Source organism: Anomaloglossus baeobatrachus, chromosome 7 (genome assembly GCF_048569485.1).
Source record: "Anomaloglossus baeobatrachus isolate aAnoBae1 chromosome 7, aAnoBae1.hap1, whole genome shotgun sequence".
Taxonomy (NCBI): Eukaryota; Metazoa; Chordata; class Amphibia; order Anura; family Aromobatidae; genus Anomaloglossus; species Anomaloglossus baeobatrachus.
The window spans coordinates 161,812,339-161,830,074 of record NC_134359.1 but is presented as its reverse complement, the minus strand read 5'-3'; the positions used below and the strand labels follow the sequence as shown (position 1 = coordinate 161,830,074).

Below are 17,736 nucleotides of genomic sequence, written 5' to 3'. Positions count from 1 at the left end.
CTCCACTATTCCAGTGGAGGTGAAGGCTTTTCCCCCTCCTGGGATCCCCAGGGGTCCTCTCATAGGTACATGTGTGAGACCTGATCACTATGCGCCTGTGTACCACACCCCGGTCAGCCTTCTGGATTACCTGTGTTGTACTGTCCCCAGCATGGGTGCAGTACTCAGTGGTGCCTGACCAGGTCATGGGCGCCACATTCCCCCTTAGTTATCACCAGCACGTCCTCGGGCTGCAAGACAACATTTTAAAATGCATAAAACATTAAAACATGGTAAAACATTTTAAGACCACCAGCTATCATACATCACCACCCTCCACCCACAAGTCCGTTAACCACCCAGACCCTCTCACGTTGGCCGCGCCTTCAGCCACTTCTGGCAGGATGTTGAGGCGGCTTTCCTGGTCTGGTAGTTTCAGGGTATACCTGGCCTGGTGGAGTCGCGCCTTCAGCCACTTCTGGCAGGATGTAGAGGCGGCCCCCACAGTTGGTGCTGACCAGGTACCCTCTTTGTGGTGGAGAGCCAGGCCCCATAAACAGGCATGCTCTCTGGTCGCAGGTGAGCCAAGGCCCTATATACGGACGGGCTCCTCCTGGTTGCAGACGAGCCAAGCCCCTAAACAGGCTGACTCTGGTAGTGGTGCCTCTGGTGTAACTATTTACACTGCGAGAGTTTGTGGCTATAGCCAGTTCATAGCCTTAAGGTTTATGGTTTTCTCACACAAGTTTATGTGGGCACATACTTAAACGTAAACGTTGCAAAACTTCAAACTTTTCAAAACTTTAACTTGCTGCATGCTTTCTTCTTGCTTTATGTGAACTTTGCTCCTGTTTCCTCCTTACCAGGGCTTGGGCCTGTAGGGCTGGGGCATCTGTTACTTCCTGTGCTTTTATCGTCTGTTTCTTGATCCTTTCTTTCCTCTTCTTCAGTGTCTCTGTCTTCATCTTCTGTTGTGACTGCAGGGCTTCTGCAAGGACTTCTAGGACATGGTGCAACATCTAGGGCATACCAGCCTCTTTCTCCCTGATGCATAGTGAACTCCACTGAGTCTCCTATCTTCAAATTTCTTCCAGGGTGTCCTCTGGGCAAATGGGCTCTCACATCCCTTCGATTGACGAAAATCCCTTCCTTCACACCAGGTGATACTATAAAGCCGTATCCTGATTTGAGGCTGAAATCTTCGACAATTCCTCGACGCAGGGGTCCTCTGATCTGGGGTTTGAACCTTCTCAGGAACCGTTTCTCCTCTAGGTCTCTGGCGGTGACTTCGTCTTTCTGCTCAGGAGATTGTGATGTTGGAGGATACTTTGTACTACCGCCTCGGCGCCGCGTCTTGCGGGCTGGATTCTGCGAAGTACAGCTTACAAGCTCCCAGGTGGGGCGGTTGGGCAGGTCTTCTTCAGCAGGAGGTGTCAGGTCTTCCTCGTCCCAGCGGGAATATGGCAGCATCTCCGGCTCTGGGACTAGCACTGCTGCTGGCTCCGGGGGCAACTCCTCAGCTTCTTGCCCTCCTCTCCCCCTTAGTTCTTCGCTGCACTCTGGTCGTGGCAGCGCTGGGGATGAGTGTTCCTCAGCTGGCCCAGGCGGTGGACTCTTCGGCGTGGTTGCCGCAGGGGTTGCCTTAGGGGTGTGCGGAGGGAGCATGTACTGGTCCACCATCTCCTGTGGGAACTTGGCCTCCAGGTCAGCCTTCAGCTGCCAGTATGCGGGGTCCTCACCTACCAGGGATTTCCTAGTAGGGACTTCCTTAGACTGGGGAGCGGTGTCTGCTCTGGCCCTGCAGGCCGGGATAAATGGTGATGTAATCTTTTCTTGGCGGGCCGCGCAGGGCATCGCTGCGGCGGCCTGGTCTTGGCGGGCCGCGCCTGGCATGGCGGCGGCCTGGTCTGTGCGGGCCGAGCCTGGCGTGGCGGCAGCCTGGATCTGCGTCGCTGTTGCGGCCAGTTCTTGGCGGGCCGGACTGGGCATTGCAGCCGCGGTCTGAATTGGCGTCGCATCCTCAATGGGGTCCGTGCAGGTGGAGCTGGGCGTCGCTGCAGTGATCGGGGCTTGACGGGCCGCACCTGGCGGGGCTGCGGCCTGGTTCAGCATCTCACTTGCGGCTCGGACGAGCGTCGCTGCTGCGGTGGGGTCTTGGCGGACTGGGCTCAGCAGGGTGGCAGCCTGGGTCAGCGTCACACCTGCGGCACGGATGAGTATCGCCGTGGCAGTCGGACCTTTGCGGGCCAGGCGGGGTGTCGCTGCGGCGGCCTGGATTTGGCGGGCCGCACCTAGCGTGGCTGCGGCCTCGCTCAGCGTCGCCGCGCCAGGCGCCTCTTCTGGGACCGCGGTCATAGCAGCAGGGGTCGGAGCACTTGCGCTGGCCGGGGCAACTCTGGACTCACCCACCGGTGGCACCATCGGGATCTGAGTCGTCGCCGCTCGATCTGGCATGCGTCGCGCGGCTCCCTCCTCGTAGGTCCGAACCGCCGCAGCCATCTCCAGAAGCTCCGTGCGTCCCTCACTGAGCTGTCGTATAATCCTGGCCTCCAGCTGATCGCAGAAGATAGCAAGCTCCCGGCACCACCAGGCAGCAGAGCCTGGTTCTGGGTATCCACGTCTGGACTCCATTTCTTCTCTCTGCAGCAGCAGGCTTGTGGCTCCCTTTCCTTCCCGCCGTCTCCGGACGCTTCCGCTCTCTTCACAAGCGAGGTCAGAACCCTGCAGGGGATCTCTGGGTAGCCACACCTCTTCGTGGGCGGTAACTTCTCCCAGCGCGGGCTGCTGTTGTTTTTCAGCGCGCTTTTCATGGTGGCAATATGGCGGCGCTTCCAATTTTTCAAGCGGACCGCCCAGGCACATGGTCACCTGTCTGAACAGGTCTAGTCCTTATCCTGTTCGTGACGCCAGATGTGAAGCCCCACAGGTGTTGTGTCGGTGCATTACCTTCAGGGACTCCACTCGGCTGGATCTTGTCACAGGTAGGAGATCTTCTTCTTGTCGTGACGCCACTCTCAGTATTGCGGTCAGTGGGGACCGCCACTGCAGGTTGAGGGACGCCTGGGGCTGATGGTGAGTGCAGTTAGCTGGAATAGCCTCCTGAGAGTGAGGCAAGCCCCAGGGCCCTGTGTAGGTGCGTAGAACTACAAGGCGCAGAATGACTCAACACAGGCAGGATGTCTTTCAGGGTTTTTACTCACAGTTGATGGCAGGGTGAGTGACCCGGGCGTAGCTGGGATGAACCAAGTGGGAACCAGGTGTCCTTCAGGCTGACTTGTGAGGGTGACTACTAACTCGCCTTCCTTAGCCCTTGGTGGTTTGGGGTAACCCCGACTTTGAGTCCCTATGGGGGTCACCCAGGGAAGATGCTGCAGCCTCTCTCCCCTTCGTTTGCCGTTTGCTTGTCGCCTGGACCAGGCCACTCCAGCTGCTTGACTCCTGTGACCTATGGGCCCTAACTGTGGCTACGTGGCTGCGGCTTTTGTGGTGTTGTGGCGTGGGCTTTGAGAGCCCCACACCGGCAGGTTTAGCAAAAGAAAGCTGGATCTATCTCCGCTTCGGGATCTGCCGCCCGTTTGGGCCTGGTACTCTCTAGCAGTCTCCTTACTTCCCACTCCGTTGCCCTCTCTCTAGCTGAAGATGGATTTCGGGTAGCACTCCTAGTTGACCGTTCTCCCCCGTCGGTAGCCACTGCGCGGACGCTGTCAGACTACAGCAGCCCACGGGATCTGCTCCTCACTCGAGCTCCCTGGACTCTGCACTGCCTGGCTCACTGCCCCTCCTCTCCTGTTCTTGCCTACGCCACCTAGCAACCAGACTCTCTTACCACACCCCTTGAGAGGAGATGGAGGCTTTTGGCCCCCTCCACTATTCCAGTGGAGGTGAAGGCTTTTCCCCCTCCTGGGATCCCCAGGGGTCCTCTCATAGGTACATGTGTGAGACCTGATCACTATGCGCCTGTGTACCACACCCCGGTCAGCCTTCTGGATTACCTGTGTTGTACTGTCCCCAGCATGGGTGCAGTACTCAGTGGTGCCTGACCAGGTCAGGGGCGCCACATACCCATCTTGTTTGAGAGCCCGGAAATGCCGGGACGTCAGAGGATGCTGGCGGCCACAGCTCCAGGGGGTCATGTGACCGGCACGGAGCGTGCAGGATAGCGCCGCTCAGTGCCAGAACTGGAAACAGAAGCCAATGGAGAAAACGCCTAGAAAGGTAAGTAGAACTCCTACAGAAAATAAAAAAAATGGGTGAACCACTCCTTTAAAGAACACATCAACTGGCCTAAAGAGAAATGGAGAAACATTTTGTGGGCTAATGATAGTAAAATTGTTCTTTCTGGGTCCAAGGGCCTCCAACAGTTTGATAGACGACCCCCAAACTCTGATTTTAAGGCACAGTACACTCTGAAGACCATGAAGCATGGACGTTAAAAAGATAGAAAACTTGTTGGAAATGCCATTTCTAAGGCCATGCCAACAAATGCAAATAAATTGTGGGATGTATTCAAAGCATCCTGGGCTAGAATAACAGTGCACAGGTGCCTGAAGTTGGTTGACGCTATGCAACATAGATGTGAAGCAGTTCTAAAAAACTGTGGTTATACAACTAAATATTAGGTGATTCACAGGAATGCTAAACCCTAAGTAAAAAGAGGACAGATTTTGAGTATGTAGATATAGGAAGGTATAGCGCCCTCGCTGAATAGCGCCCTCACCTTCAAAGATGGTGTTAGTATAAATTGCATGTGTCTGAAAGTATATTGGCTATTTCAAGGGAGATATAGCATGTAACAAAGCCGAACGGGCACGACGTTCGGCTCCACCCAGCGGTCACCGCTGGTATAGGTTATGTAGTAGGAAAATATGTTTGTTTATGTGCTGTAAATACTATGTAACATGTATAGAGAATATTGACTCCTTGTGCTGTGTTAGGTAGGGGACGCAGTACAGGTAAGGTATGTGATAGAAGTAGGTTTAGGGATATGAAGTAAGTTTAAGTGTAACTAGGGAAACAACCAGCAGGAGGAGGATTGGAGGAGTAGGTAGTTAGCTATAATAAGGTGCACCAGGAACACATGAAGTGTAGAAAGATGGTTACTAGGAGGTGGAAATAGGAGGGAGGAGAAGCAGAGGGTATTACAATGTGTGTAGGAAGGGATGAGTCAGTCAAGCAGCGGGAGCTGAAGCATATAGCAGGGCCCATTGCCAGGGCCTGCCTAGCAAGGGGGGTACCCCCCCAGGTGTCAAGATCTCACCCAGCAAATGTCCGTCAGGTCGACCTTGGACATGTGTGGCATTGAGACTCAGAGACCCCAGCGGGACCTCGTACTGGCCAGGAGTGGCTGCGTGCCTGGATGGGGCATGAGTGAGACACAGTAGCCACACAGAAGGGATTCCGGGGGAAAGAAGACATATTGGGCTTAGCCGCTGGAGAACAGTACCCAGAGCAAGTAGACCAGGAACAGTGAGTTTTTCCTCTGAGGTTAGTTGGAAGCAGCACAAGCGGTCCTATGGACCTGAACTGAAGTGCGGATGCGGAGTGTGCTACAATAAAGGAGTTCTAGTTGCTTTTATTAGAGACTGTCATGTGTTCATTGCTACATCTTCCCCATCTGCGACGAGGATCCCGCAAGGAGAAATGGGAACGACCCCGAAGGGAGCCGCACACACACATTCATAATTTATGAAGTAGGGGAAAGAACCGTCAGCCATCACCAGGCTCCCCTCTTCATAGAGATTTATGCAGACACTGTTATTTATAGGAACAGCTCAATGTTATTATTTTGATATTGCCTGTAAAGTAGTTAAAATTACATACATTTCTGTTCATGTTTTGATTTAGAAAACAGTGTGCAATGTTCTCAATGCATGGAAATAAAAAAATAATAAAGATTTTGGCATTAATTCATGTTTTTAAACACACTGCTATTATCTTGCACACAACTGTAAGACTATGGGGACCAAAACTTTAATGCTATAAAATGGTGGTAATAACAGCTATGGGGCTACAAAAGGAAGCAATAGAATATGGTGATTAAAGCAGGTCAATTATACTTACAGAGTTTCTGCATGGCTGTCACACTGCTTCCGGGTCCCCTCATTAAAGCTTATGAATATTCAAAGCTTTCCTCATCCACCCTCTGTGACAACATCTGTGATTGCTTGCAGTCAGGCTGCAACCCCAACAATATCACGGACTTCCCTGAGAAATGAATCTTCAGGGTCCGTGCACAAGTATAAGGTTTTCCAGTATGGACCCCGTTACAGTACGGGTTCACCCATCACTACTTGTGATTTAAAAGCAGAGAAATGAATAGCCAATACAAAAAATGCACAATATAAAAGTGAAAGTTTATTAGTGAATAATTTTAAAAACAAGATAAAAAGTAATAGAATTAGTGCAATTAAGCAATAGAGATGATCCACCCCCCTAGTGTTCGAGTTCGGTTAGTCAAACGGCGGGTGTGTTCAGCGAACGTTCGACGAACACCTTCAAACCCCATAGAAAACAATGGAAGGCAAATACAAACACATTATACATGTACACATATAGTTAATAAACATTGCCATTATACTTACAGCTCTCGCAATGCGTCCTGCAGACTCTGTCTCCCGCTACTTTTCCTTCTGATCATCGCTGCGCCCTCCTGGTAAACAGCACTGATGATAGGACCTTCCGTGACGTCGTCATAGCATGTGACCAGTCACATGTCTATTATCTCATTGGCTACAGACTGGTTACATAGCTAGACGTCATGCTAGGTCCTGTCAGTGCATCTCTCCGGTACGCGGTTTTCTTTTGAGCATCTCCATGTACCGGCGAGATACTTGGGCACATGCTTGGCTCCCCGTTCCTGCATGTCGGCGCTCTTTACAGAGTCAGCCCACATGCAGGGACTGGCTGCCACAGCCGGTGAATAGCAGCACCGGGAATCAGGTAATCGGAGATTACCGTTGCTATAGTAACCCGCCTGTCAGATTACTATTGCAACGGTGGCAGCGGTGACATCACCGATTATAACCCGCAGCCTATGCTCACTCATGGAGTGATTAGACTACACGGGAGCTGCAGCATCTTCCTCCCATGCAGTGCTGTCTGATGTAGCAGAGCTGCATGGGTTGAAGGAGAAAGAAGACAGAAGACCAGAATCGTGGAGGGGTGAGAGGGAGTAATAAACATAAAAAGTGTGTCTGTGTATTTATTTCTATTAAAGTATTTTTTCTCTGTGTGGTGTCTTTTTTTTAACCCTTTATTGGAGATTCTTAATGGCCGGGTCAACCTTGCCTGACATTAAGAATCTCTGGCTTAATACTAGCTAGTAAAACAAAGCTAGTATTAATCCTTTATTACCCAGCAAGCCACCCGGCATCAGGGCTGCTGAGTTGGATACAGCGCCAGATGATGGAGCTTCTATGAAAGCGCCATTTTCTGGGGCGGCTGCGGACTAAAATTCGCAGCAGAGGGGCCTAGAAAGCTTGGGCCAACCTGTGCTGCGGATTCCAATCCCCAGCTGCCTAGTTGTACCTGGCTGCCTGGCTTTTTTTTTAAATTATTTCATGAAATTCATGAAATAATTAAAAAAGGGCTTCCCTTTATTTTTAGTTCCCAGCCGGGTACAAATAGGCAGCTGGGGGTTGGGGGCAGCCGTACCTGCCTGCTGTAGCTGGCTAGCATACAAAAATATGGCAAAGCTCACGTCATTTTTTTGGTGGGTAAAAAACTCCTGCATACAGTCCTGGATGGAGTAAGCTGAGCCTTGTAGTTCTGCAGCTGCTGTCTGCTCTCCTGCATACACTAGTAGATGAAGTATACTGAGCCTTGCAGTTCTGCTCACCCTGCCTCTCCCTCCAGCATACAGTCCTGGATGGAGGATGCTAAGCATTGTAGTTCTGCAGCTGCTGTCTGCTCTCCTCCATACAGACAGACAGCAGACAGCAGCTGCAGAACTACAAGGCTCAGCATACTCCATCCAGGACTGTATGCAGGAGTTTTTTGCCCCCCAAAAAAATTACGTGGGCTTCGCCATATTTTTGCATGCTAGCCAAGTACAGCAGGCAGCCAGGGGCTGCCCCCAACTCCCAGCTGTCTATTTGTACCCGGCTGGGAACCAAAAATATAGGGAAGACCTTTTTTTTTTTTTAATTATTTCACGAATTTCATGAAATAATTACAAAAAAAAAATGACGTGGGCTTCGCCCAATTTTTGTTTCCAGCCACGTACAACTAAGCAGCTTGGGATTGGAATACTCAGCGCAGGGTGCCCAAGCTTTCTGGGCACCCCTGCTGCAAATCGCAGTCCGCGGCCACCCCAGAAAATGGTGCTTTCATAGAAGTGCCATCTTCTGGTGCTGTGTCCAACTCTTCCAGCTGCCCTAGTGACGGGTGGCTCGCTGGGTAATAATGGGGTTAGCGCTAGCTGTATATTATCAACTGGCCCTAAGCCCGAAGCCCTAAATTCATGGTGTCACGCCAATATTAGACATGGCCACCAAAAAGCTACACACTTCTGTGCAGACTCCTGTCTGACAGCATCAGGTGACAGTTTAGCCGGCCGGGCGGTAAAAAGCCGGCATCACCGCTCGACTTATAGTTTCAGCTGATTCCGTCAGGTGACTACATCAGCTGATCATCGCCAGGTGTGAGAGAGAGAGAAAAGAGAGAGATTAGAGAGAGAAAGAGAGGCGAGAGAAGAGAGAGAGGAGAGAGAGGAGAGAGAGAGAAGATAGAGAGGAGAGAGGAGAGAGCAATGCTGCCTCATTCCGTGAACTGCTCCGATTTTAGAGGTGTGTCCCGCGGCTCACAGCTGCTGTCCAGCTCCCCCTCAGTGCATAATTAAATTAAATTATAATTATAAATAAATAAGAATTATAATTTAAAAATAAATTAAATTCTTTACCGGGACGGCCAGGACTCAAACTCTTGAACAATTCTCCTTAGGCAGCAGCTCTACCCATTGAGCCACTGCCTGTAATCAAAACCATAGGAAGATTTGGTAATCTTGACCTCTGTATTGAGAAACCAGAAGTAGATTATTCAGCTACAAAGATGAGAGATAGAGAGATGAGAGAAAGAGAGATGAGTGAGAGAGTGAGATGAGTGAGAGAGAGGAGAGAAAAGAGAGAGAGGAGAGGGAGAGAGAGAGAGAAGAGAGGGGAGAAGAGAGAGAAGAGAGAGGAGAGGGATAGAGAGAGAAAAGAGAGAGAAGAGAGAGAGAAGAGAGAGTGGGGAGAGAGAGAGAAGAGAGATAGAAGAGAGAGAGAAGAGCGAGAGAGAGGAGAGAGAAGAAAGAGAGAGAGAAGAGAGAGAGATAGGAGAGAAAAAGAGGAGAGAGAGAAGAGAAAGGGCAGAGAGGAGAGAGAGAGAGAGAAGTGAGAGAGGAGCGAGAGAGAGGAGAGAGAGAAGAGAGAGAAGAGAGAAAAGAGAGAAAGAGAGGAGAGAGAGGAGAGAGAGGAGAGAGAGGAGAGAGAGAAGAGAGAGAGGAGAGAGAGGAGAGAGAGAAGGGAGAGAGAGAAGAGTCAGAGAGAGGAGAGAGAGAGAGAGAGGAGAGAGAAGAGAGGAGAGAGAAGAGAGGAGAGAGAGAGAAGAGAGAGAAGAGAGACAGAGGAGAATGAGGAGAGAGAGGAGAGAGAGAGGAGAGAGAGGAGAGAGAAATGCTGCCTCATTCCGTGAACTGCTCCGATTTTAGAGGTGTGTCCCGCGGCTCACAGCTGATGTCCAGCTCCTCCCCTCAGTGCATAATTAAATTAAATTATAATTATAAATAAATAATAATTAAAATGTAAAATATAAATAAATTAAAATCTTTACCGGGATGGCCAGGACTCAAACTCGTGAACTAATTCTCCTTAGGCAGCAGCTCTACCCATTGAGCCACTGCCTGTAAATCATAGGAAGATTTGGTAATCTTGACCTCTGTATTGCAGTAGAGAATCCAGAAGTAGATTATTCAGGTACAAAGATGAGAGAGAGAGAGATGAGACAGAGAGAAAGAGAGAGATGAGTGAGAGAGTGAGATGAGTGAGAGAGAGAGAGGAGAGAGAGAGAGAAGAGAGAGAAGAAAGAGGAGAGAGAGGGGAGAGAGGAGAGAGGGAGGAGAGAGAGAGAGAGAGGAGAGAGAAGAGAGAGAGGAGAGAGAGGAGAGAGGGGAGAGAGAGAGGAGAGAGAAGAGAGAGAAGAGAGAGAGGAGAGAGGAGAGAGGGAGGAGAGAGAATCCAGAAGTAGATTATTCAGGTACAAAGATGAGAGAGAGAGAGAGAGAGAGAGAGATGAGACAGAGAGAAAGAGAGAGATGAGTGAGAGAGTGAGATGAGTGAGAGAGAGGAGAGAGAGAGAAGAGAGAGAGAGAAGAGAGAGAGGAGAGAGAGAGAGAAGAGAGAAGAGAGAGAGAGAGAAGAGAGAGGAGAGAGGAGAAAGAGAAGAGAGAGGAGAGAGAGAAGAGAGAGAGGAGAGAGAGAAAAGAGAGAGAGAAGAGACAGAGAGAGGAGAGAGAGAGAAGAGAGAAGAGAGAAGACAGAGAGAAGAGAGAGAAGAGAGAGAGGAGAGAGAGGAGAGAGAGAGAGAGAGGAGAGAGAGGAGAGAGAGGAGAGAGAGAGACATGCAGGCACTACCTGAGTGAAATCTCCGGTGACAGTGCAGCTCACTTCAGTTGCTGTGTGGAGCTGACACAGAGCGCTCGTGTTCTACGGCGCTCCCTGTCAGCTTTATGTAGCAGAGCTGAAAGCGTTGTGTGGATTACTTCGGACCTGTCTGTTTGGGGATTAAGAAAGTGGTAAAAGAGGGGTTTTTTTTGTCTTTTATTCCAAATAAAGGATTTTTCGGGATGAGCTGGGTAGAGTCCGGGGACTGTCGCATCTAATGGATGCGGCAATTCCGGGCGGCTGCTGGCTGATATTGTTAGGGTGGTGGGCTCCCCATAACGTGGCGCTCCCCATCCTGACAATACCAGCCTCCAGCCGTGTGGCATTATCTTGGCTGGTATCAAAATTGGGGGACCGCAGGTTTTTTTTTTAAATTATTTATTTATTTTACTGCACGATATAGACCCGCCCGCAGGCGGCTGTGATTGGTTGCAGTGAGACAGCTGTCACTCAGAGTGGGGGCGTGTTTGACTGCAACCAATCATGGGCGCCGGTGGACGGGGAAAGCAGGGAATACCATATTGAATAATGAGCAGCAGCCATTTTCAAAAGCGGAAAAGCCGCCGGAGCTTTGTGACAGCCGTGCAGCGTCGCGCCAGTGATTGGTGAGTAGGAAAGAGAGAGGGATTGCCTGGGGACGCAGGACACTTGCAAATACACAACATTCGCACATAGCCTTACTGTGAAAAGCCACTCTTTTGGTGATCGAACCATTATCGAATGGTAACTCGAATGGCCGAACTTGAAGCAAATCGTTTGAGTTTGTCGAACGACTCGAACACTGCCCAAAATCAGTTGAATTTGAAATTCGCGAACGGTTTGATTTGAATATCGCTCATCTCTATTAGTCACCACAAGACAAGGCAAGGGACAAAAATATCTCAAAAAAAAGCAAAAAATGGTGCTATGTACTCCAATATATATAGTATCAAAAAAGTATCAAAAATAAAAAATGTTATTTTTTATATTTTTTTGATACTATATATATTGGAGTACATAGTGCCAGTTTTTGTTCTTTTGAGATATTTTTGTCCCTTATTGTGCCGTCTTCTGGTGCTTAATTGCACTAATTTAATTACTTTTTATCTTGTTTTTAAAATTATTCACTAATAAACTTTAACTTTTAGATTGTGCATTTTTTGTATTGGCTATTTTTTTGTAGGGGTACATAGGCTTATATCCATAGCCATTTCCTTTTACAGTACAGTTAATGTAATGGTGCATTACATTGGACATTTTGTCAAAATCCCTTTGTCTGACATTAATTTGGTAAGCAGAGGAATGAGAATGACTGATTTCAATTATAAATTTAATAAATTAAAGGGGCTGTCCCACTACAGATAATTCCTTTCAAACTGTGAAGGTAATTGACGTCCCCTTATGGCGCCTATCTGTCCTAAATAGAACATATGAATTAATAAAGATATGAACAGGGGTTGTTTTTCTGAGACAATTCTCTAACTATGCACATTAGGCTTCACTGACAACAAATATATTCATTTACTTGTAATATCTAGTTTTGTAACTGAATTCTGCCTTCTTTTGTCTGATATAAATTTCAGTATTTACAGTACTTCTCTCTTTTAATTGACTTTTTGGTAAGATAAATAAATATTTTTTTTTGCCATTTAGATTGTAAATAATGCATAGATTGTTTGGAACCAAAGTATTTAGGACATACATTTCTTTGACACATACTTATATATTTAGAATAAGAGATTATAATGGAAAAAAAAAACATTTAAAAAATGACACAATATAAAATAAAAAATCACATAACTGACCTTTCCAATTCTGGGACCCAGCCCAGTAAAGTTGATGTCTCCAAATGCATCGGTAGGAATCTCCTTAATGTGCTCATTTATGTCCCATGTTCCCTTGCTTTGAAATGGCTGTTCTCTTATAGCTGCATCAATATGTTGGTCTTTTGAGTATCCGCACATACAGACACTCTTTCTGTTATAGGAGAAAATGTGAAACTTTTAATTAAATAATACTTAGAAAAATGACACCATTCTGGCTTTACACATCAAATGTGTTTATAATTAATCACATACAGTAGGTGTGGATACACATTTGGTGCAGCTGCTACAGCTGCATCAGGGTCCAAAGGTGAAAGGGGACCCATACAGGACGATTGGCAATCTGAACTGTTGTTCAGAGTCCAAGGGGATCCATGATCAGATTGCCCTCTTCACAATCGGTCTGCCAAGCAGGAAACAATCCTGCTGCTCTGCTGCACAGTGTAGGCAGCAGAGCCGCAGGAATCAGTGCTTGGTAGTGTCTAGAATGGAGTTGCTCCTGTGAGTTGATGAGATCACCAGAAGGGGCACAGTGTCAACCTCCAGTACAGAGCTGATACCAGCGCTCAGTGTGTTGCTGTGGCTGCTGGAGATGATGATGCTGTGGAAAGATCACACTGAGAGGCCTGAGGGCCTATACCATGGAGCAAGGATCTTTATAAGTAGGACTTAGAGCGGTGTCACACGCTACGATATATCGGGCAATATGTCGTCGGGGTCACGGATTCCGTTACGCACATCTTGCATCGTTTGACATATCGTAGCATGTGACAGCTATGAGCGACTGTTAACAAGTAAAAATACTCACCTTATCGTTGCTCGTTAACACGTCGCTCATTTTCATAAAATCGTTCCTCCTTCTGCGCGCCGGTTGTTCATCGTTCCCGAGGCAGCACACATCGCTCCATGTGACACCCCGGGAACGATGAACACAGCTTACCTGCGTCCCACCAGCAATGCGGAAGGAAGGAGGTGGACGGGATGTTACGTCCCGCTCATCTCTGCTCCTCCGCTTCTATTGGGCGGCCGCTGTGTGACGTCGCTGTGACGCCGAACGTCCCTCCCCCTTCACGAAGAGGATGTTAGCCGCCCACAGCGAGATTGTTGGGGAGGTAAGTCCATGTGACCGGGGTTAACGACTTTGTGCGACACGGGCAACAAATTGCCCGTGACGCACAAACAATGGGGGCGGGTGCGATCGCTCATGCGATCGCCCGATATATCATCGCGTGCGATGCTGCCCTAAGTGTGAGTGATGTGAGGTGATGTTTGGTGTTTTGGGGCACAGGATAAGTGGATGTTTCTACAGGTGGGTTTTACTTGAAGGGTTGAACCTGGAAAGAGCTAGGTATTGGGGGATTGGATAAGGAAGGGGTTTATTTTATGTATGTGGGGCTGTATGGGGAAAGTGGTGATTTTCTTTTTGTGGGGCAGCATGCTGAGGGACTGTTCAGGAAAGGGGGTGATGTTACATGTGTATTGCTATTTGCTGGAGAGGCTATCTGGGGAAGGAGAAAGTGATGCTACAGCGGTGGGGTGCGTTCTAGGTCCTGTGTGCTTGGGGGTTGTGTGGGAAAGGGTTAGGGTTACTTGCAGGGGGCTGCAAATTGCTGAGGTGCTGGTGAAAGCTTAGGGTTACTTCAGTGGGGCTGCAAGCTGGGGGGGCTGCATGGGGAAGAGGATGGTGTTTCATGCTAGGTGGCTGCATGGGGAAGGGGGTGATGTTACATGCGGGAGGCTACATAGGAAGGGGGTTATATTATGTGCGGAGAGTTATGTGCTGGGTGGGTGCATGGAGAAAGGTTACTTGCATGTTCCTGCGTGCTGGGGTGTGGGGCTGCGTAGGAAAGCTGATAATGTTATGTATGTAGGGAAGTGGATGATATTATGTGTAGGGGGAGGCAACCTCTTCACCCCACAATTTATTATATGATCTTGATAGTGTTCTACTTAGCACACAATTCATTATATGGCACCAATAGCATCCTCCTCACTCCACAATTCATAATATGGCCCTGATAGCGTCAATTCATTACATGGCCCTCATAGCATAGTCCTCACCCCACAGTTAATTATATGACCATAATAGTGTCCTTCTCACCTTACAATTCATTATATGACCCTCATAACACCCTCTTTTCACTCCACAATTCATTATATGGCTTTCAAAGCATCCTCTCCACCCCACAGTTTATTTTATTGCCCTGATAGCGTCTTCCCTACCCCACAATTCATTATTTGGCCCTCATAGAATCATTCCCAACTCACAATTTATTATATGACCTTGATAGCATCAATTCATTATATGGAATTCATAGTAGCCTCCCCATCATACAATTCATTATGATGCTATCAGGCACTTATAATGAATTATTTGGGAGGGGCAAACAGAAAAGGGACTAGAGTTATGTGCACAGGTGCAGGATCTGCAGTAGAAAATTCTGCTATAACTCCTGATGTATTGGTAGGAAAATAAAAAACAGCTCTACAATCTTTGGATTTTATCTTATGATTTTTTTTACTTTATGATTTAAACAGAAATTTAACAATTATCTTAATGGGAGCATGCACAAAAATATTTAAATATCAATCCACCAAATTGGTGCACATATCATATCTAGGTTTGAGTGAACCCGAATTGTAAAGTTCTGGGTCCGTACCAGACACCTTGTGTCCAGTGCTGAACCCTGAACACAGACTTTTGGCTATATGTCTGGTTCCTCTTCAGGTTTGTTTTCCGAATAAAACTTGTTGAAAGGTTGTAGAGCAGCTGATCAGCAAGCTTTCCTGGTATGGGCACTTCTGGCCCTATCACATCCATGTGAAGTATTGGCATGGCTATTGTGACGCCCTGGCAAAACCAGGTAGTCACACACTAAACCCCTGCATAACACCTTCCCTCACCTAGGAAACATACAGCTGACCTGAAACCCTAGTAACCCCCCATTGGGGCAAGACAGACACACCAGTGGGTGGGACCAGGTGGTTGGGAAACGCCCATCTAGGGGTCTGGAGAACCCAGGGCGGGAAAACTGTTAGTTTAAGTCAGTTCAAGTGGAGTTCAAGTCAGGAATGGAGGTAGAGGTCGAGTTGGGAGTGAGGTCCCGAGCTGACAGGCGCCAGGGTTGGAGCCCTGGTACCTTGGATAGGTGGCAGATGGTGGTCTCCATTGGCAGGCGACGGGAAGACGGCAGCCGAAGTTCCGAGGTGGATCGGGACAGGGTTTGAGCCCGCCGGTACCGACACAAGAGACCCAAACCGGAAACCGTGCACAAAGGGGGTACTCGGACCCTGAAGCCAGGACCGAAACCAACGGCCTAGCTAATCAACCAATTGAGGGCAGGATTTTAGGTCTTGTCCCAACCAAAAGTCCCGAAAAGTAGACAACCACCCACAGAGAAGGATAGCATCACCGCCAGGGCCTGTAGATCCCACGGGTCAGCGTCAGACGGGCACGGCTTCTCAGGCACACAAAAAGCTGGGAGCGGACTCCCGCGTTCCAGACTGAGATGTCCAACCAAACAACAAACTAGTGCAGAGGAAAAGACGGCGAGCACCAACCTGGGTGGGGGACCAGAATACAACCGGCCGCGGTGGCCGGCCACCAGCACCTTGGTTTACCAAAAGACTTGCGTGTAACCAAACAACCCCTGGCATGTCCGGACACGCAGGCCTCTGCCATTGCCATCCCCTGCACAGAGACACTGGGTCCCGGGGCAGCCATCCCTACCCACAGAGGGGTTAACATCCAGCTGCCACTACATCTCCCCCGGGTGTCCCACAACAGCAGCGGTGGTGTCCCACTTCACCACACACCATGGGTGGCGTCACAAACCGAATACGTCCCCCCTTTTATTTGGCGTGTCCGCGTGACCCTTGGGTCAGATCCCTTGAGCCACACAGCGGGTCTGGATCCAAGCAGCCCGGCTGCTACAGGCGTGGGGGCGGCACACTATGATTGACCAAGGAAATCACTGTAAAATAAAAAAAGGAAGCAAAATGGTTTAAGCAGGACATACTTACCAGTCTCTGCGATGCGGCTGTAACAATGCTTCCGCTCATTACATTTCATGCATATTCACTGCTTCCCCTTCCCACCATTTGTGACAGTGTCTATGTGCCGCCCCTGCAGCAGATCGAACAGCTCGGGTCCGTGGGTAGTGATTTCTCGTGGCTCGAGGGTCTCCGGACCCGGGGGCTAGGGGCCATACTCAAATGAAGAAGGGGATTATTTACAGGGGATAGGTATAATTTGTGATGCCACCCATGGTGTACGGTAATTGGGAGTACAACCGCTGCCGTTGGGAGTACCCAGGATGATAGAATGGGGCAGCAAGATGACATTACCCTCCATGGGTAGGGGAACGCCCCGGGACTCTGGATGGTGCTATTGGATGCAAGGGAAGCGCAGGCTCGCTGGTTGCATGAGTTAATTAAGTACTCACTCACCAATAAAGCAGACGCTGACAACATGGTAAACCAAGTCTCTGACTGCCGCTGTCTCTTGAGTGGAGCTCGTCTGGGTCACATCCTCTGCAGCACTGCCTGGTGGTCCGTGACCTGCCTTCTGGCACAGAATTTAGAGTGTCCTTTGTGGCCAGTCAGCTTGTAGCTTTCCAGGCCCCGCTCCCCACTATGGCTAAGTAAAGGAGCCTGTTCTCAGGAGCTCCCGCTTGGGATTTCAGTGGGCCGCTTGTTTGAAAAGCCCTATCCCCCTTGTTGCGCTAGTGCCCCCAATCTCTGAGCTTTGTAGGAACAGTCCATAAAGGCCCTGTCCTCCACAGGTTAATTGTCGAGTCGCCTGAAGCTTCTCCCCGACCTAGGGTCCGTGTACTCCGACGTGTCTTCGGTCCCAGACCGGTGATAAGGCCCAGGCTGCTGGCCATCCTCCAAGACAGGTCCCAGGCACCTAGCCTCAATCCCCTGTGACAGGGGGTCTGACTCCTCTAGGTCCAGACCACCATCTGCAACCTAGTCTGCTTCTCCCCTGGGAGCTACAACTCCCAGCTTCCTCAGAGCTCCTCACAACTCGAGGGCTACCACTGAACTAAACTGACACCTCCCACCTCCCTGCCTGACCGCTAGGTGGGCGGCCCTATTCCTGCTTAAGAAGCTCACTGGTGTGCCTGACAGGTGTGATGCAAGGTGTATCTAGGATTTGTGAATGCTGGTGGAAGCAGTACTGCAGGATGGAGACTCAGAACCATGGGGGGGTTGAATCCTGCACTGTTGAGAAAGAACGTGCAGTACCCTGTGACGACCTGAATAGTGCAGGGGCGTCACATCTATGATTGGCTGCATTCATACTGTTGGCA

The 17,736-nt window shown here is 49.3% G+C and overlaps 1 protein-coding gene across 5 annotated transcripts in view; it reads right to left on the bottom strand.

Annotated features, from left to right (window-relative positions):
* The window catches only part of TRPM2 (transient receptor potential cation channel subfamily M member 2), a 2,537,250-nt gene that overhangs the window by 2,168,942 nt on the left and 350,572 nt on the right, over positions 1–17,736 (bottom strand). For all 5 annotated transcript variants that reach the window (XM_075317785.1, XM_075317788.1, XM_075317787.1 and 2 more), the window contains one exon: positions 12,404–12,575. In XM_075317785.1, the coding sequence (XP_075173900.1) occupies positions 12,404–12,575 (172 nt within the window). The remainder of the gene's footprint in view (positions 1–12,403; positions 12,576–17,736) is intronic.